General features: G+C 34.7%; 1 protein-coding gene across 18 annotated transcripts in view; it reads right to left on the bottom strand.

The window, feature by feature from the left end:
* EHBP1 (EH domain binding protein 1) overlaps nt 1-21,996 on the bottom strand; it is a 368,736-nt gene that overhangs the window by 163,689 nt on the left and 183,051 nt on the right. For all 18 annotated transcript variants that reach the window (XM_042981497.1, XM_042981498.1, XM_042981500.1 and 15 more), the window contains 3 exons: nt 21,527-21,649; nt 17,281-17,521; nt 9,423-9,612 (listed from right to left, as the gene is read on the bottom strand). In XM_042981497.1, the coding sequence (XP_042837431.1) occupies nt 9,423-9,612; nt 17,281-17,521; nt 21,527-21,649 (554 nt within the window). The remainder of the gene's footprint in view (nt 1-9,422; nt 9,613-17,280; nt 17,522-21,526; nt 21,650-21,996) is intronic.

Raw genomic sequence — 21,996 nt, 5'->3', positions numbered from 1 at the left:
AATTTTAATTAATTTACTTTTCACCTTGAATTCTACAGAGAATTTTTCAAGGTTGTCTTCTTATTCACTAATTGGATGTTCTATAACATACAATCAGCTATATATAATTTAAAATTTTTTAAATTGTCTTTTCATATCCAAGAGCTCTTTACTATTCTCAAATTATTACTTTCACCATGTGGGGGGAAATTTTTCAGAAAAGTTGCAAATATAGTACAATAAAACCCATATATTCTTTATCTAGATATCATAATCTATGATTAACATTTTGCCTCAGATCATTATTTTTGGTGTCTACTTACTCGTTTCATTTATTAATGGAATGTCCAGTTTATTCACACTAAAAATATTAGTTTTTTTTAAATTTGTTTTTGTGATAAGTTTGTCTTATGGAAGGTCATTTGCTCCAATGATTAAGATTGGTCTTAATTAAGAATTTTTTGTTTTTGCACAAAATTTAAGAAGGCACTCATTTTGAGGCTCATGTGTAACACTGGGAATGAGTATATCTCCTTAATAATGATGCACCCATTGCCAAAATTTAAGGACACATTAACTATTGGGTTTAAACAAGTGCCACGTTAGCACTTACATAACTTCAAGAGTTAGTGTTTTCTCAAATTTTACAGCCTAGAGTTGCCTTTCTTGCTTCACCCTAGCTTTGCTGCGCACTTTGTTGTGGGTCTTTTCATTTTTTATTTTGTCTGTTTCTTACTATTATAGACTAAATTTTATCCAGTACTGGCAGTTGAGAAGGGTTCTATCATAGTTTGTATGAATCTGTTCAAATTCTATAGATATTTTCCTCTTCTTGATGCAGTAAAGGGAAAGCTAATTGGTGCTTCCTTCACATTTATCATCAGTAATGTATCCTAAAGTGACCCCGCCAATACACATCAATGACACTCAGTTTACCATTTGTTGCTAATTGCTTAGCCTTTACAAAGCATTTAGCAAATCAGCCAAACTTGTAAATCATTCTTTATCATCAAAGGACACACATAATTTATTTACCTTATTCAGATTCTTTTCCTATATGGGGACAGTTTTATCTCCATAAGAAAAAAATGGCAATTCAATTCTTAGTTGGAAAACTGTGGCAGACACTTTAATTTGGTTACTCCAGAATATATGAATATAAAAGAACAACTTCTCAAAATCACACTTAATTACTGTACAAAATTGGTTTCAAAAGTCAAGCGTTCTAATCATGGTTTGTTTGTTTTTAACCAAAATTCAGCATTTTTATCTTTCCCATTAAATACAGTCAGAAAAATCAAGAGGCAAATTCTTAGAGATGTTCTTGATTCTACGGTTGCTCATTTTCCCAGTTTGCAAAGGCCTTTAAGTGGGTTACAGCTACTGCACATTTGTCTGCCAAATTTGCCTCATTGGTACAACAGGTCTGGGACTAGAGTGAGGCAAGGCAGTGCCTCAGAACACAAGATTCAAGGAGGCATCACTCTTAGGGTGATGAACATGTAAAGTCTGCACTTACACCAATAGGAGAGAAGTGCCTCTATGAATTTTGTGCCCTACAAGCCTCTCTTGCCTCATTCTAGTCCAGGCCCTGCAGTATGTATGTCCAAATATATTTTAAATATATTTTTTAAATGTTTATTTATTCATTTTGAGAGACAGTGAGAGAGCATGCATGCAAAAGAGAAAGAATCCTAAGCAGGCTCTGTGCTATCAGCGCAGAGCCCAACACAGGGCTCGATCTCATGTACAGTGAGATCATAACCAGAGCCAAAATCGTGTTGGACACTTAACCCACAGAGCCACTCAGGCACCCCATATATTTAAGAGTTGATATTGCAGGTGCCAAAAAAGGGGGAATGTTTCTCAATATCCTCACCAGTAATTTTAAGCTCTGGAAATTACCATATCCTTTCAGACATCATTACATAAATGCAGTGAGCTGATTTTAAAGTAAATACTATTTAAGTTTTGCTAGCTTGGGTTTCTCGTTTATTTGTGGATTTTTATTTGTCTTTGTATTCTATTGTAGTACTGTTCCTAGCCTTCTTTATGCTCAGTTGCAAAATATTTTCACGATTTTCTTTTGAGACCTATGATTGTTTTCAAATGTCATTTTAAAATGACCAGGGGCAGCCGGTGGCTCAGTCGGTTAAGGGTCTGACTCTTGATTTTGGCTCACGTCCTAATCTGACAGTTTCATGAGTTCAAGCCCCACGTCAGGCTCTGGACTGATGTGCTAGCGAACTCTCTTTCTCTCTCTCTCAAAATAAATAAATAAACTTAAAAAAATGACTGTTTTGGGGTACCTGGGTGGCTCAGCCTGTCGATTATCTGATTTTTAATTTTGGTTTGGGTCATGATTCCCAAGGTGGTGGGATCAAGCCCCACATCATATACCATGCTGAACAAGGAAACTGCTTAAGATTCTTTCTCTCTGTCTCTGTCTCTGTCTCCCTCTCCCTGGCTCATGCTTGCTCTCTCTCTCTCTCTCTCTCTCTAATAAAAATTAAAGGAGGGCCTGGGTAGCTCAGTCAAGTTAAGCATCTGACTCTTGGTTTCATCTCAGGTCACGGTCACAGTGTGTGGGATCAAGCCCTGCACGGAGCTTTGTGCTGGCAGTGCAGAGCCTGCTTGGGATTCTCTCTCTCCATCTCTCTCCTATTTGAACTCTCTCTCAAAATAAATAAATAAACTTTAAAAAAAATTTTTTAAAGAAATGACTATTTCAAGCAATTATTATGTAGGCATTCTCATAGAAGAGATACCAAGATTTGGGCTCATTTGCATCTATACTATAAAACTCATTAATTAATTAATTAATTTATTCATTCATTTAGAGGAGGGGAGGGCAGAAAGAGAGATAAAATCTCAAGCAGGCTCCATGACACAGGGGCTTGATCCCATGACCCTGGGATCATGACCCAAGCCAAAATCAAAAGTCTGATACTCAACTGACTGAGCCACCCAGGCACCCCTAAAACTCACCTTTTAATAGACATCAATGGCACAGCCTGCTGTTCCCTAATATTGATTGTACTCTACTTTTTTAGTAATATAACCCTTGACTTTTAACTGAGTAATACAACTACCCAGAATAAAGATTTATTTTCTAGTGTTCCTTGCTTGAGGTAGATAGGACTGTTTTTTGCCCTTTCCTTTTTGATTGGAATGGGGCAAATTGGCTGTGGTTCAAGTAGCCATCTTGGAAGTCCATGCCAAGCACGGTGGGTCAGCAAAATAGGAGACTGGGTCCCTGATGCCTTTGTGAAGCTACTGTATCAGCACTGGACCTTTAAAATTTTCAAAGACAGAAATAAATTTTTCTTTCATTTAAACTGGCATTTGAGGGGCACCTGGCTGGCTCAGTCAGTAGAGCATGTAAGTCAACCTCAGGGCTATGAGTTCAAGCCCAGCACTGGGTGTAGAGATTGCTTAAAGATACCATCTTAAAGGGGTGCCTAGGTGGCTCAGTCGGTTAAGTGTCTGAATCTTGATTTTGGCTCAGGTCATATCTCACAGTTTCATGAATATAAGTCCCATGTCTGGCTCTGGGTTGACAGAGCAGAGCCTGCTTGGGATTCTCTCTCTCCCTCTCTCTCTCTGCCCCTCCCCAATGCATGCACATGTGCATGCTCTTTCTCTCTCTTTCAAAATAAATAAATAAAAATTAAAAAAAATAAAATCTTAAAAGAAAAAAACAAAATGCATTTGAGGCTTTCTACTGCCCACAGATAATCCTAATTCCAACTGAAATTCCATTAACCAGAGACTCGTTTGATTAATAAGATCTTAAAAAATAATAATTCTGGGAGGTTCCACACACATATTAAGACAAGTAGTTGATACAGTGTAATTTTTTTTTTAAGTTTATTTATTTATTTTGAGAGAGACAGAGACAGCTCTAGTGGGGAGGGGCAGAGAAGGAGAGAGGGAGAGAGAAAGAATCCCAAGCAGGCTCTATGCTATCAGCCCAGAGCCCAAAATGGGGCTCAAACTTGCTGAACAGTGAGATCATGACCTGAGCCTCAAACCAAGAACTGGATGCTTAATGGAGTCACCCCAGTGCCCTTCAGTGTAATTTGTTCTTAACCTTAAGCAAAAATCAGCCAGAGTGAAAGAAGTAGGTAGCTTTGCACGGGGGAGACAGGAAATTCTAGAACATAAACTATTTTGCAGAGAGATAACAAGATAAATTATCAGTAAAAAGGTAACAGGAGACTGAAGATATACCAGTGAGAGAAGCAGATAAAATTAAGGCTGATTGCTGAGGCCCAGCTGTATCCTCTGCCTAGGGTTCTGCAAAATCTCCTTGGGTCTTTATTACAAGTTATCCTTTTGCTTAAGTTAAAAAAATTCAACCAAATGGCTTGTTTCTATTACTTATAACCAAGAGTACTAACCAATATAACAGGTGATGCATACAGGAGTGCCCCGTTTAGTCAGTATTATTGAGGAACAACTTATTCTGGTAAGGTATTCCAGCAAGTAAAAATTTTATACATAACTTAACCACTGCCTGTACCCCATTGTCACTGAATGTAGTTTGGCATTTTATTTTACAAAACAACTGTGTATTCATCATTGCATTCAATTACATTCTGATCCTTGTGCTTTTTATTATTTTTCTTGGAAAGTTTGAGACATTTTCAATGTACATATGAGGAAATTAATAGTCTGATTGTGGACTTACTGTTTTTCAGAATGAATGGCTTGTAGACAAAATTCTGCAGTTTTGCAGAATAGAAATGGGGATAAAGAACTTTCTAGGAGATCTTTATGTGCAAAAGCTGAAAAGGGTGTTGGCGTTGTGGTCTGAATTTGCTGCTTGTCCCAATCAAGGGAACTGCTGTGTGTAATTTTGACTTTAGTTTAACCCCGGGCTTCCCATAGTTACTGCAATCTGTACTCAAGTTCAAAAACATCCAAGTGTAAACCTTAGGACTTTGCCAGAACTTGTTAAAAAAAGGTAACACTATAAGTGGAGGCCTGAGTTATTTAACTGGGCTTGAGATATGGGTAGGATTTTCACTTTTAGAGATGGAATAAGTGGATAGTAGTATCACTGTCAATCACTGGAGCTTCATCAGTCAGGATCTTTGAGGGAGCGCTTCTCCACTTGACTAAGCTCATTTCATCATCAAGTGTGCAGTGGAGCTTTTCTCTATGCTATTATAAAAATGTAAGTTTATTTTAATTCCTTATTGTCATTCATTGATAGTTGGCTGTTCATATATTCTGATTTTTATGGAATTGGGTATATACTGTTTAATAATGTACTTTAGCAGATGTGTCTAGCAACCATGTTGTTTATGTTCCTAAACTCACTCTCATAATTTAATTGCACTTTTTACTATGTTGCATGAATTATATCTAGGAGTTCAGAGTTATATATTTATCAACTTACATTCACAGTAAATGATGGTCAGGCACCATTGAGCCTAACTTATCATTTTATTTTACTGAACGGTCATATATTTAACTTCTCTACACATTGGCCTTCTTTCCTAAGTTGTCTTTAAAAGTGTTACATTTTATTATTTTATAAATACAGAAATCAATGGTCTGAAGTGTGGAGTTTATACAGATTTATGACACTGAAGGGTCCTTAGCTGCCTTCAGGGTAGTTTGAATTTTATTTGTAATATAAGTACATGCTTATTATCACTTTGTTTGTTTAAATTCTGATCTTAGTTCTTTTTCATAAATTTTCTGAAAAATAAGTAGTTTCAGGTGCCAGGTGGGGAAATTAATCATCTGGCTGAGCCCTTGTCATTTTATGACATTGAATGCTCTTCAGTGTCTGCAGTCAGTTACCACTAAGTACAGTCTGGCATTTTGTTACACAAAATTGTGGTGCAATATCCTTTTATTATTTGGCTAAAATTTGAACTTGGCTTTTCCCAAAAGCTTAATTTAACTATTATCTCCTTTCAATTTATAAGTATGGAAAGTAATTGGCAAGGAGCATAACTTAAAAGCATTAAAACTCTTCAATAATTTTAATGGAAATGTTTTGATGTAAAACATAATTTCTTACTTTCCTCTACAGAATATTGTATATAATACACAGTAAGACTTGATCATGTTGACTGAAAGTTGACAAAACGGTCCATTATTTTACTCAGCTTTAATATAGCACAGTCTTCAGGAACTACCAGAAGATATATATCTATACATACATATCTACTAGTAGATACATACACACATATATCTACTCCTATGATGAAAAAGCCCCATACTACTGTGTTTTCTCAGCTGCCATTTATCATTTTTTATCAGTCAGTATGCCACTGATTCTAATCTTCCTTATCTCATACATAATTGGATAGTTTGTAGTTTCCAATTTTGGGGGGTTTGGCAATGGTCCATTTTCTTTTTTTAATGAAATCTTACACGAATTCCAACATATAAAATGAAAAAATATGGATTTCTGATGTGGAAACAGAATAGGGGAGCCAGCGTTCTGCTGCTAGGCCTCTATACCTGGTCTTCAGTGTAGAACACTGAGGTAACTGATGAAACCCCAGGCCACCATCAAATAATTTAATACCACTTGTCAAAACTAAGAGTGATTTTCTCTATTCTGAAGGATAAACTTTCTTAGTTTGTACCTTGTACATCTTGTACCTTGTACAGAAGGCAACAAAAATATCCACGATCTCATTACTCAGTAACTTTGATTAGTATAACAAACAAAAATGGAAGTAAAACATATGTAAGGTTCAAAATTCAAACAATACAGACAGGTAAAGAAAAAGAAATGCCTTCCTCAGTCTTGCATATCCTTCTCCTCAAAGGTACCCACTATTAAATTACTTACAATTCCTTCCACAGTGTACATGAGTGTGTATGTCTATGTGTGTTCTGAATGTATGTGTGAATAAGGCTTTTTAAATAAAACTTTATACATACAATAGGTATTATATTATACATCGTTATATACTTTCTTTTCTTTTTTTTAATTTAATATCAGCAATCTTTTTTTAAATTAATTTTTCACAGTTGTATTTCACATAACTGAGAAACATGAACTAACTCCCAGATCAGCAGAATGTGCTATTGTGGATAATATGACTGATTGCATTTCTATTGTCTGTGTCTGAGCTTAATGAGGCACTTTCTAAAAGAAGCATGATGCCTTTCCTATAAATATCCTTTATTCCATGACAGATCTTCAATGGAATACTATCCTCATAATAATATAAAAAATAGCTATGTTATACATCACTACAACAGAACTTAATCACCAGGTGTAGCAATGTTTCTATGGAACAATGTATTTAGAGTTCCAACTTGGAACTGGGGAACCAGAGGTAGCTCTCTAGAGGTAGAATGGCACCGTGGGCAAAGTATGGGTTTTAGATTCAAAGGACCTGAATTTTAATCCAGGCACTGTCACTACTAGTTTTATCATTTTGGGCAAGTTACTTAACTAAAGTCCAGTTTCTTATATATACAAAGGAGATAATGATACATATTTTTCAAGTTGTTTTATGGATAAATGCATCCAAGAGGCACTGTTAAGTTCCTTTTCATTCTCCTACAAAGAGATTAGAATATTTTAATTAGCTTCAAACTCCTGACAAACTATAGAAGAGAATGGGGCAGGGAGTAGAGATTTGGGGAGACAAGGGATAGGTTTAGGTATTCTTGACAGTTAGAATGGTTAAAGGACCTATAAAGCTTCTTGATTCTTAGATTCTTACTAGTGCCCCAATTACTGTCTTTTTTTTTTTTTTTTTGGTATCATGGGCACTGAAATTGGCCATCTCCTTTGCTTTAATTTCTACCATTTGCTGCTTTTGTTGATAGTGTTGTGCCACCACTCCCACCTTCCATAGCCAATTAGAAGATGGAAATCTAGTCTGAGTTTCTCCCTCTAAAGTTACAGGGCTAAAAAATACCTGATATAAAAACAAACACCTGGAGATAGACTTTTAGGATACCAGAGTGAAAACCTCAGTGAACTTACTGTCTCACTAAAACAATGAAAATACGGGGCGCCTGGGTGGCGCAGTCGGTTAAGCGTCCGACTTCAGCCAGGTCACGATCTCGCGGCCCGTGAGTTCGAGCCCCGTGTCAGGCTCTGGGCTGATGGCTCGGAGCCTGGAGCCTGTTTCCGATTCTGTGTCTCCCTCTCTCTCTGCCCCTCCCCCGTTCATGCTCTGTCTCTCTCTGTCCCAAAAATAAATAAAAAACGTTGAAAAAAAAAGAAAAAAAAAAAAAAAAAGAAAAAAAAAAAAAAAGAAAATACGGGCAAACTATTTCAGGACTCTACCATTTAACACAAAAACAAAAAATGAACTGAAATATCCAAGAGAAACTACTGAACTTTAGTGTGCTTGAGAAAAACAGCAGTAGGCACCTGAGGTGGAGTATGGCCCAGATATCACACAACTAATGAAAGTGACAGTTCCAATCCTGTTTCTACTGGCTGGGGGACCTGTGACCTTTACTTTACCCCACTAAGTTGAAGTTCATCTTATTTTTCCCTTACCTACCTGTGAGAATTAAATTATGTATATGATAACAATAACAAATTACCCATGAGTTGATGGGCAAAAATTACTTACCTAAAAAAACTTGCTAAATCCAACATTTCTACCTTAGACATACAAGATATCACACTATTTGAATTCAAATCATTTAAAAGCTCTAGACTTGTTCCAAAAACGTGTTTTTATATTTCCATGTGATAATTATGCATTAAAACTTCTAAAGATAGTGACAATAAGGCCAAAATTTTAACTTGACATAAATCAAAATGGCAATATTGAAATTCTTCAATAAAGCATGTCTCAGGAGCCTTGGTGGCTCAGTCGGTTAAGCATCTGACTCTTGATTTCAGCTCAGGTCATGATCTTATGCTTCGTGAGTTGGAGACCCACATCAGGTTCTACACTGTCAATGTGAAGATTTGGCTTGGGATTCTCTCTCCTTCTCTCTCTGTCCCTCCCCTACTTTCGTGCACACTTTCTCTCTCCCTACCTCCCTCCCTGTCTCTGTCTCTCTCTCTCAAAATAAATAAACTTAAAAAAAAAAAAAGGCATTTCTGTGCACTGGGCCTTAATCTTTCCAGTATATTTTTCAAAGGATGATTTCTACTCCCTCTTCTGTATCAATACAAACTATTCCTCACACTTAGCTGCTTTAGAGTATTCTTTCTTTAAAGCACCATTCCTATAATTAGAATGTCTTTCTTCCTCTGATTTCAAAACAGCATTTAAAAAAATCTTAATCCAAACTATCCAATTATACTGTTCTGTAAACTTACAGGCTCCTAAACATATACACAGTGTTACAGTATAACAGATTTACTTGGTTTGTACTTTTAAAATATCATCAAAAATAGCAAACAATGACTTTTCTTAATTTGAATTAAACTGCATGGGGGGAAAAGATTAAACATAATATATGTTTTACTAAGAATAAACTCCTACCTTAGGAGAAGTGGAGAGATCTCTTCCTGCAGAAATAACTATGTTTTCATTTACTCCTCCTATCTTTGGTGAGAGGGCTGGTGGGGCTGGGGCTTTTCTTTTCACTCTCCTTTCGGTTTCCAGTTCTTGAATTGGATTTACCAAATTATTTGGAGGAAGAGCTGGTTTAGGTTCATAAAAAGGATTAGATCTAAATGAAAGAAGAATTATTGTTAAATGTTAATCTAAAAATATTTTATTCCTAACTAAATTAATAAAATGTTAATTTATAAAACTAAAAAATACTGAAAATGACAAGGAGACACTCAAACTAGTGAGAACCTACAATTTGGAAATAATCACTATTAAGCTGTTATTTTTTTAATCATTAATAAAATTTTTTCCTTTTAAAAAGTATTTAAAAATTTTTTTCATGCAAGGTCACACTTAGCTCAATTGTATATAAATCCTTAGAAAAATGCTTATAGTAATAGTAAATCCTATATACTCTTCATAAACAAAAAGGAAATAAGATGTGGAAATATTGATTTGCTTTTTTATGCTCCCCATATCATTTTTTTTCCTTGCATTTCATTCCTTCTCATTAGGGAACATCTTTTATAAGTCCATTCAGCGAGGTTCTTTTAATAGTAAATTCTCCCAGGCACTGAAAATGTTTTTATGCCACACTTAAATGATAATTTCGCTGGGTAGAAAATTCTAGTCAGTTAATTCATATCAGCACTTGGATGATATTAGCCCACTGTCAGCCTATTATTGCTCTTTTTTAAGTCATCTTTTATCTTTGGTTGCCATTAAGATCTTCTCCTCGGGTTTCAAGCAATTTTACTATGATATGTCAAGGTGTGGATTTCTTTTCATTTATCCTGTCTCAGGTTCCTTATATTTCCTGAGTGTGAAGATTTATGTTTCATTAGTTTTTTTTTTTTTTTAAGTTTATCTATTTTGAGAGAGAAAGAGAGACAGTGCATGCATGAGTGGGAGAGGGGCAGTGAGAGGGGGAGAGAGAATCCCAAGTAGGCTCCATGCTATCAGCAGGGAGCCCCACGCAGGGCTTGATCTCATGAACTGTGAGATCATGAATTGAGTGGAAACAAAGAGTTGGATGCTCAACTGACTGAGCTACCCAGGCGCCCCTATGTTTCATTAGTTCTAAAAAATTATTAGCCATTATCTCTTTGATAGCCTCTCTATTCTCTTCTTTAGAAAATGTTATTAGATGTATGTTGAATTAATCTCTCTCCTTCACATTTTTACAAATTTTTGTTCCTTCTGTGCTATAATCTGAATAATTTCCTCCCATCTATGATCTAATTAGCTTTTTCTCTCTTCATTTGTGTCTAATTTAATGTTAGACATTAAACCAGATATCTAGTTTATGGAGAATTTTCCATGAATTATCCATAAATTTCAAATTTTGATAAGCATTTTTCTTCATACAACCATGTAAAAAATACCTCAGGTATAGAGATTTGAGTCATTAATCATTTAAACATTTACTTTAAAGTCTCTACCTGATAAATCTATTATCTGAAGTTTTTGCGTGTATAATCCTAGTGTTTCTTTTGTCTCCTGATGCTTTCTCTTAGTAAATTCTTTCCTTGTATGTTTTGTAATTCTAGATTTCAAGTTCAGGGCTTAATCTGAGGAAACTGTGCACATTTTGAGCTGGAAATGCCTCTCTTCAGAGCGTTTTATGTTTGCATTTGCCAAGTGCTTCAGGGGTCATTTTGTGTGTTCTTTTCTTGGCTTGGAGGATCCCAGACCATCCTGCCAATAGAATGTCAAATCCATATGAGGGTGGGCCTGTGTGCTTATAACTTCTTGGGGAAGGCTTTTTTCCTCTACCTAATCTAGGCCCAAGCAAAAAATCTTCCTGGTTAACTCCCTCTACGAGGAGATGAGTTTTTTTCTCATTAGTTACCCATAAACACAAGTATCTGGCATAGATGATGATTATTCTTCCTATTACACAATAATAAATGGTTATCCTGGTTCTTATTTATTAGTTTGTTGCATTCTCCACCCCCCCGCCCCCCGCCCCCCACACCAGCTGGTTCTCTGGAACTCTGTGTGTAAAGAATAAAATTTCTGAGTCTATAAGGCTAAGGTTCAGCTGACCCAAATTTAGTGATTATACCAAGATCATTCAACCTAGTCATATATAAGGCCTGTACTGGTAACAGTCCTCTGTTTCAATTATGCAAGCTCTTTTAACTACAACAGTACAAGACTCACTCAGAACCAATTACCAATTATGTACACCTCTGCTTAAGAATTTATATATAGATAGTCAAATCACATGAGACTGGGTACCAAGTATATATGGATCAGAGATGGGAAACATATCATACTTGTGATGTCATTCTTACTCTGTACTCATGGCAACAATTAGTGTCATGAGATTCCTTTCTATTGAGCTAGGGTACAGCCACAGAATGTCTCTCAACTCTGGTCAGGGTAGTTACTTTTAACTGGGGGGGGTTGGCATTTATATAGAAACCTATTTCTTGTGTTCTCTCCTCTTCTTATGTCTGTGCATTCAAGAGAAAAAGAACAGGAAATAGATATATATAATTGAAAATTTGCTTTTCAAAACAAAATATTCTTGCCTAGTGACCAAGATATACTTGATGTATTTACATCCCATGCTTACAACCTGCAGAAGAACTTGGGGGAAATCAAAGCAAGGAACAATGTTAAAATAACTAGGTGTTCAGAAAAAGCTGAACATTCTCTCTGAAAAGAGGTATAAAAGGTATCATATCCAGCCTAGAATGGAGGGCTTATCAATAACATTATTAACTAAGATTAATAAAGTGTTTATGCTGTGCTAGGTACTATTTTAAGTGTTTCACACTTACAACAATCTTATTTCTCCTGATAATTTTGAGAGATTCATACAGCTGTTTTCAAACTTTAAAAGTAGTTTGAAGGGAGATAAATATAAAGAAATAAGTTGAAAACATAATTTTTTTAACCCCAAAACTTAAAAAAGGGAAAAAACTTTTTCTACCCAAACTTACTACCTGCCAATTAATGTTAAGTGTTCAGGACTGAACAGACCCATGTCAATCAAACTGAATTAATTCAGTTATATGAATTACTTGGATGATATTTAAAAATTTTTTCTTGGTTAGGTTTCTCTATACTAAGCTTGCATAGTACTTTGAAATATGGCAGCTACTACAATGATCATTATTATTAATTTGTTATGTAAATATGGTTACTTTCAAGAAAAACATGTGTTAGAGGATATTTTTATTAAAAAAGAATTTGTGCTTAAAAGAAAAAAATGACAGAATCCCTTAAAACAGGTAGCTCCTCAGTACACTTTATATAACTTAATTTACAGTACTCATGAAACTTTTATAAAACTTATCTAGTATGTATACAAATATAACTAGATATTGTCCTTTTTCTTCCTGTCTCTGCCTGTTTCAAACCACTTAGGTCTCCCTCCCAGTTGAATATTAGTATCCTTTGTCAAAAGAAGGTAAATGCAAGTAGAAAAAAGCTCATACTCATCTGATTTCCAAAGCTGGATGGTAAGATTCATCATTAACTAGAAACTAATCAAATGGAAATTTTCTTGAAACAATTAGAGCTACGTTTCTCACTCTGTTTTACATGGCACATGCAGTAAAAATGAAATTTGTATGTCATTCTAGGGTAAAAATATAGGAAGCTGCTGGAAAACAGAAGTACCAGGGTCTCCAGCTGCCCTGGACCACACCTCACTGCAAGACAGACTAAGGGAATAAGTATCTCTGCACATCTATTATTTGCCTGTGAGAAAACCTTGTGCTAGGCACCTAATGGGTACCTAATTTAGTACCCATTAGGTATAAATCAAAGTAAGACAAGAAGCTTCTACTTCTAAGGGTTCCGAATGATCCTTCCTATGGATCAGACATTTCTAAGTAAAACTGAATTTCCTACTCTTTAAGAACAGGATACGATTATATTTATATGAAGTGTCCAGAACAGTCAAATCCATATAGACAAAAAGTAGATTAATGGTTTTCAGGAGGTGGGGGAAGGGAGGAATTGAAACTAACTATTAATAGGTAAAGTATTTCTTTTGGGGGTGATGAAATGTTGTAGAATTAGATTGTGGTTATGGCTGCACAGCACAGTGAATTAGTTAAGAACCACTGAAGTGTACACTTTAAATAAGGAATTTTATGTTATGTGAAGTATATCTCAATTAAAAAGTACTATTTAAAAAAGTGATTAGGAATAACATCTATTATGCATATGATTGTCAACACTGCCTCCTTCTCTATAAAAACAAGAGTTATATAGAATTATTGATCAATGCATTTTTAAAAATATTTAATATTTTTTGTAAAGAAATACTATTTAAGGAATTAGCATAATTCCTATTTCAGTGCTTTCTACATCACTTTGGATAAAGAAAAATTATTTTTATGCTTGTATTATATACTCAAGCAATAACTTAGTTAAAAAGAATTACAGAAAGAAAAACTATAAATTGATTAGAAACATGATTAATAAACATACTAATAAAGAATAAAATATGAAACAAGAGTACAGTGAAATATATAGTCTTCCTTTCACTTTTAAAATTTATGTTTCTTTGGAAAAACAATCCACATTTATCTCTGAATAAAATTTAATGACAACTTTCCTTCAGAACCAGACATACAACCATACCAGAAATGATTTTATGCTAGACCCCAAAACATTTCATAAATGTTTTGGAAAAAAATATTGTTTGATTGTTGGTTTTCAATTTTGCTACATTAACTAGAATGGCTGAACTGACTTCCAAACAAGAGAAAACTGAGAAGCCCATGTGATTGCTAAGTGGAAAGGACATGTGCTACTAGCACTGAAGGGTGTTTACTTGCTCTTGGTGCTGATGGATATGCTGAGGTTCTGAAGGTTGTTTTACACATCAAAGAACTCAGCACTATTTGTGATAGGTTTATGTCAGAGGATGCAGGAAGAGTTTGATAATGGAAGATGAGTAATACAGGCTTTTCACTTGATGAAAGGTCATAAGTTTATTACTGAAGTAAGAACAAATTTTGGAAGATTTCTAATGTGGTTAGACTTACAAACTTTTAGAGAAAAAAGATAAGAAAAAAGAACAGAGTTCTTCCTGGACTCTCACATTAGCTGATGAGCAATCTTTAGAATCTGTGTATATATTCCTATTAAAAAAAAAAAAAGCTGAAGTGTTTATAGGCACCCTCTGGTAATCTCAGATGATTGAGCAATTTAGAATGTTCTTTATTCATGGGAAACTTGTAAAGACTGTGACTTTCATGTGGAAAAAAAAAATGGTCAAAAGGAAACACCCAACGATTCTGATTTTAGTTTTCATTAAGGCATTTTAAATGTTTAAACAAACATTAAATGTCTCTTTAACTTGTTAATAGGAAAGAGCAGGGTGTGTGTGTGTGTGTGTGTGTGTGTGTGTGTGTGTGTGTGTGTGTTGTGTAATACTCATGCCTCTTGGAATGACTGAATGCTTGTACTTAAAGTTTATATTTACATTCAAATACTGTAGGTGTGTGGCTATTACTCAGCACCTACACCACCCATGAGAAATTTTATTTTCATCACACATTAGCTATTTCAAAGAAAGCAAATACACTAACTTTAGCTACAGTTGAGCCAATTTTTCCAACCCCTGTACAGTTATTAATTAGTATTGAGAGCTAAACCTCGGTTTGGAATCAGATGATTACTATGATATATTTCTATGTATTTAAGGCAAACTGGAACATTTTAGGTTTTATCAAAATCTAACCAGGACCATGGAAGCATGTAGCACATGTGAGAGTCATAGGCCATGTGATGTAAAATGGGAAAAAGTTGAGAAGTACAGTTCTAGAGCAATAGAAAACAGGTCAACTACCTCATTCTTTCAAACAAGTCTTTCAAATATTTGAATTTGGTTATTATAATTCTCTTAAATAATCTTTCTTCTAAGTCAAATAGTCTGTATGACCTTAATCACTGCTCATTTGATGTGGTTTCTGGACTTTTTTGATGACTCTGTTGCTCTATTCTTTTAATGCTCTGAATTACCAATGTCCCTTGTACAGTTGGCAGAACCTAGAAGTAAAATACTGCTCAAAACAGGAGCTGACCAATGCACAGGAAAAAATGACATTTCTTCCTTCACACAAAGCAACTGCTCCCAACTTTCATACACTGAAGGAGCCTTTTTATTATTTCCCTCTCAATCTATTATATCCCCATTGTTTTGAAAGATTTTCATACTTACCTGTATTTTTAAAGAAATAACTATTTTTCCCAAGATCTAAATAATCTTAATACACTAAAATTCACATATTTCTAAGGAAAACAAAGATACATACAGCCTCACTACAAGTAAACATATAATTACTATTCTATTAATTTCATCATCTGTGCCATTGCTACATCCATATCTAATGACTTGAGTTTCCTCCTCATTATGGGTCAGATTTTCCTGCTTCTGTACATGCCTGATAGATTTTTCATTGGTTGTCAGACATAGTGAATTTTATATTTTGGGTGCTGGATTTTTTGGTATTCCCTTTGGTATCTTTGGTATATTTGTGTGGCATGCAATTAAGTTACTTGGAATCATTTTGATTGTTTTGAGCCTTGCTTTTAAGCTTTGTTAGGCAAGCCCAGAACAGTCTTTTGTCTAGGCTAATCTCACCACATTAGTAAAACACCTTTCTGAGGACTCAACCTGATGTCCCACGTGTTAGGAACTGCTTGGAAACAAACTATTCTTGGTCCTGGGTGAACCCCAGGGATGCTTCTGTCATGTTTCCTCTATGTATGCTCTCATCGGTGCTCAGCTAAAGACTCAGGGGGAATCTTCTACAGATCTCTGGAACTCTTTGTATGAGTAGCTCTCTCTTCTCTGATAACTCTGTCCACAATTCTATTCTCCTCAGTACGCCCAAAGTCCAAACTGTCTCCTCAACTCATGGAGATTACTAGGACTTTTGGGTTCTCTCTCCCTAAACTAGAGCTGGAAATTCTCTCCCGTAAATAAAACTAAGACAAGTATAGGGCTCATCTTCTTTGTTTCTGTTCTCTTAGAAATCACACTGTTCTGTGTTATTTGTATCCAATGTCTGAAAACCATTGTTTCATATATTTTATTCAGTTTTTTAGTTGTTTAAGACAAGAAGCTATATCCAGTCTGTGTTAATCCATCATGGCTGGAAGTAGAAGTTTTACTGTTGCTTTTTAACATACTCAGGGCCACAATCTGCAGCCACACAGGTTGTGAACTATATACCTCCAGAATACAATGTGCACATACCCTTCCCCCATTCTCACCCTAGATTTGAGTAAAATGGCAGCCCTAAACATTCTATTTATAATGAGCTTATAATCAATAACATTCATATTTGGATAAGATTAACTCAAAGATAATTCGTACTTTATAATTATGATCTTGTTGTTTGGAATCTGAACAATTGTCCTCACCAAATAATTATCATAAATGATTATTTGGTTCCCACAAGAGAACCTAATTGAAGTATAATGCCTACAGTAATTGATTAAAAACACCTAAGTGACATTTGTAATGGGGTTCCTGTGGAAAGACAATTAAAATTCTAACCAGAGATTCCAAGAACATATTTCTCTCCATTGTTAGTTTACTGTGCACACACATTCACATGGAAGAGGGTGGGAGAATAAAGGTCAAGATCATAAAAATTCAGGTGGACATGAGATAGATACTAACCGTAAACTGTATATTAACACGAGGAAAAAACTTTTTTTACCCATGTAAAGGTTTATTATAGAAGCATCTCTTTAGTTAATATAGAGACTGACCTATCATGATAGCAGAATAAAATGTACTTACTCATCCAACTCTTCTTCTTCTGTTTTAGAACTATCAGCATAGAGGTACTTGCTCATGTCCACAGGTCTTACATTTTTTCTTTTTGTAGACTGGGGAGGAGAATCCTTTATAGCTACAAAAGTTTCTGGCTCATCAAATGGGTTCAAATACTGAGGAGTCTGTACCTCTTTAAAGGGATTATAGCTATTATTATAAAAAGATTCTTCTGTTTTTTTAGGTGATGCTGTTTCAGTGACTGGTTCTATAAAACAATAGCAAAAGATGAATTAAATCAAATTAATATTACCTGATATTTTCTTATATTTTTGGTGTTTTCAAAAATAATCTTGAATTAATCTCTTATGAGGCTGAAAAGGTCAAAACAATAATATGTTTTACAGGGGCTAAGTTCAGAAGATGGGTTACCTAAGATCTTTGTCTACTTCTCCAGGAATGCTGCTCCCTAATATGGCATCTTTGGAATGCCCTTTGAGTCTCTAATATTATTAGTATTACAGTATGGCAATTTTTGAAATTTTAACCTTCTTAGAGGTATAATATTCTATTTACTGTTTATTTTACTTGACTATACTAGCTTGCCATCCTAAACTGATATAAAATAAATTTCTGTTTTTAAGAACATTAAGTGAGTTAAAATGTGAAATTGTCTTTGGTAGTTACACAAGCAGAGACCACTTAGGGAAGTGAAAATTCATTCTGGACTATATCAAAAATATACCCACACATCACTGAATTTGTTTCTTGAAAGCCTTCTAAGAGTACGTTTTTGTATGCTGCACAACCTTAAATTTTTAGAGCTTTTAATGAGATGTTTGATTTTTTTCAATATGACTTGGATCCAATCGATACTCTGTTTAATAATGTAAAGGACTAACATAGAATTCGGAGGTTGAAAGCACTACATTGAAATTATACTGATAAACTGATAGTCATGTTACACCAAATTCTTCTAAATTCTTCTTGCGTGTGAACACAAGTGCAGTAGGGGCAGAGAGAGAATCCCAAGCAGGCTCTGTGCTGTCAGCACAGAGCCCCACATGGGGCTCTGATGAACCATGAGATCATGACCTGAGCTGAAATTAAGAGTTGGACGCTCAACCAACTGAGCCACCCAGGTGCCCCTAAATTTTATTATTTTAAATTTCATTTTGAAAGCCAAGGTACCCTTAAAAATAAAATTCTGACTCACAGAATTCTGACTCACAAAAAGCACTCATGTCCTTCAATGATACTTATGACGTGCTTAGTATAACCCTTTTTCTTCTTTTCTATGTCTTAATATTTTAAAACAAAATAGAACTTGTAATAAAACTGTCCAAAATTTGGTCATGGATTCTGCTCACAAAAATAAATGTTTTCCCAAAATGGAGAAAAGTTCCAGAGAGCCATCAATCATAATGTAGTTTAAAAGTTCGTTTTTGGGGCGCCTGGGTGGCTCGGTCGGTTAAGCATCTGACTTCGGCTCAGGTCATGATCTCATGGTCCGTGGGTTCGAGCCCCGCGTCGGGCTGTGTGCTGACAGCTCAGAGCCTGGAGCCTGTTTCAGATCCTGTGTCTCCCTCTCTCTGTGACTCTCCCCCATTCATGCTCTGTCTCTCTCTGTCTCAAAAATAAATAAACGTTAAAAAAAAAAATTTTTTTTAAAGTTGGTTTTAATTATGTTGTGCAGCCCTGACAAAATACTCTAGAAGGCAGAAAACTGGTTACTGAAATTCTCAAGAAAAATAACTGTGAATTTCATGTGACACTTCAAACAATTTAATCCAATTATTATAAAAATTTCATGACTGACATATTTACGACTTTTACATTTTAACGTTAAACTCCTTTTACTTATATACTTTAGACATTAGCCCAGAAAACTTATTTTGTCTTTATATTGGGAAAAAAAATTCTGAATTGAAATTCTATACACCATGAAGAAGCAATTACAAAGTGTGAAAGAGATTTCATAAAATCATAATAAATACTGAAATGAATTTAAATAAAATTTAAATTTTAAATTTAAATTTAAATCTAGACTACGCTAGAGAAGACTCAGCAACGGTAACTTTTGTAACACCAGGATAATACTCAAACTTAACACTGCATTAGAATCTTTATAAAATAATGTAAATGAGGCATTTTCTTTTCTCTGTAGGGGCAGAGAGACTGGAAGATTTTGCCTATTCAATTTTTTATTAACAAATATCAAGTCTCAAATGCTGGAGAAACAGGCAAAACTGGTCAATGGAAATAAGATTTTTATTTTTACTTTCAGGAAGAGGACTGCAAAAACTGATCCAAGCAAATTCATCATTTACAAAACCAAAAACAAGAAAGTATTTAAACCACAGAGGACGATTTGAAGATGGCAGAAATGGCAACAAAGGAGGGTTTAAAATAAGATTATTTTATATAAAAGCTAACAAATACATTTAATAACTTTCTAAAAGGGTCACTGAAGCACAGAATGTCATGAATCTAAGACGAGAATTGAAGCTGTAAAGGCAAATAAAAGAACCATCTGAACAACAGCAACACATTATTTTTTCCTCAAAGGCTTTTGTTACCTGAGGATGCGAATTTTTGATCAATAAAAATTTAAAAATTACTTCTAGAAAAACAAGTATTCTTCTATTAGAAAATACTTAGTCCAAAGTCTCTGAGAGATGTATATTTAAAGAAAATACTGGTTGTCACATTTTCTTTTTTTCTTTTCTTTTTTTTTTTTTTTAGCTCTATAGGCATGATTAAAGATTCTGAGTCAGGTTGGCTAACCGCTCCTAAACAAAAATTATGTGTTATCTGCTACTCCTTTCAATACCTCAGAAATCAGACCTACATGTGTTTTTTTTTAATTGTTTTTATTTGATTTTGAGGTGGAAAGTTCAAATACTGATGTCTCAAAATGCTGTGGTAATATTTTAAAACTCAGATATATGTAGCACACAACTGAGGAGAAGCTGTGTGGTCAAAAGAAGACACTTGATTAGGAATCTTAGCTCCACCTCCACTTCCATTTACCTAAAGTTCTTATTCAAATCAGTGAATTCCTCTGGGCCTCAGTTTCCTAATCTATGAAAAGAGGCAGCCGAAGTAGATTACTTCTAAGATTTATGATAGCCATTGAGATTTAAAATATATCCTTAATATATATAGCTTACAAACAAAGTCTCATTATTTTAAATTTACAAGTTTAGAATCTGCTAAGAAGGGAGAAAGTACAGAAGAGAAGACGAAACGGATTATAAAATGAGATTGCTCCAACAAGAGTGAATCCTGAAGTTAAAACTGCATTTTCACCATGAGAGGTAGTAACAAAATTCTTCAAAGCTCATGAGGATTTCATAAGAGCAGTCTAAAAGATGTACACACTGGTTAATCATTCTTGCATTTACTTTGGAAAAACAGTTTAATTAAACAGAGGTCTCACTCCTTCCACAGCTCTTATCTAGGCTTTAAGAGTTCAAAACTACTTGATAAGAAAAATGACTTAGGAAAAAAAAACTCCCTGGATTTATTCCTTGCAAGTATGTTGTATACATGATAGCGGTGGTTTGCAGGCTTCTTTTTGCTCCATGCCATTTACATACACAACCTACTCTCACTACTGATGATAATTCTCAGCCTGAGACATGGAGTGTGGGGTGGAGGGGTTCACTGGACTCTCTGAGGGTGAGGTCAGAGGAGCTGACAGAGAAGCCATCCCCGCAACCCCAGGGTCAGCATGTCTCACAACTTGCCCTTACTTTGGTAGGCTACTCTGATGAGACTTTACTATATGCCAGGTAGGTAAAATACTGTTATCTCTAACATTAGAGCTTTACTATCTAACTTGACCAAAGTAATAGAGAATTTAAAAATAAGCCTCATGTAGAAGGCGGATGGAGAGGAAGGGTGAAATAGGTGAAGGGAGATTCGGATTACGCTTATCATGATGAGCACAGAGTAATGCATAGAATTGTTGGATCACTGTTATGGAACACCTGAAACTAACCTAACACTGCATGTTAATCATACTGGAATTAAAAAAAAAAAAAAGCCCCATGTAAATGTTTATGTGAAGGTATCTTTTTTTCTTTAAAAATAATTCAATGGAAGCTACTCAGATTTGTTGATCAACTGCAAGTGGCATTGAACACAATAATATCATCATAAACAAAATTACTTTGAGTCTTTGAAAAAAAGAAACTCTTCCCACGTTACTATTCAAAATAACTTCACTTTATAAAGACTTTAAAAAGTACAGAAAAAAATCTGCTACCTTCTGAGTCAGGATCTCCAAATGGGTTTAATTCTGCTACGTCAGGATCACCAAATGGATTTAAATTCACAGTGGCCAAGTCCTTTTCTGCTTCATCCAAAAAGTTAAGTTTGTTGATAAGCTCTGAAAATAAACATATGTATTAGTTCACTATGATTATAGCTAAGTACAATTTTATCAATCATTCAAAAATATTTCAAATTATAATTCACATTAATAATACCTGCAAATAATAAGATGTAGCATTTTACCTATGGCAGAATGCCATTCAAGTATTTTGTAGCATACCAACATATTCAAATAAAGCAAAACAAATATATGCATATTAATTTGAAAATTATGTCAGAAAAAAAAGAAAACTATGTCGGATAATGAACGAGAGAAACTTTCATTGGACTCTAATTTGATCCAACAAAAAAGTACTGAAATAGATTCTTAGAAACGTATCCTTCACTCCTAAATATGAATCA

The sequence above is a fragment of the Panthera tigris genome, chromosome A3, assembly GCF_018350195.1.
Source record: "Panthera tigris isolate Pti1 chromosome A3, P.tigris_Pti1_mat1.1, whole genome shotgun sequence".
In the NCBI taxonomy this organism is placed as follows: Eukaryota; Metazoa; Chordata; class Mammalia; order Carnivora; family Felidae; genus Panthera; species Panthera tigris.
This window is presented reverse-complemented; position numbering and strand designations above follow the sequence as displayed.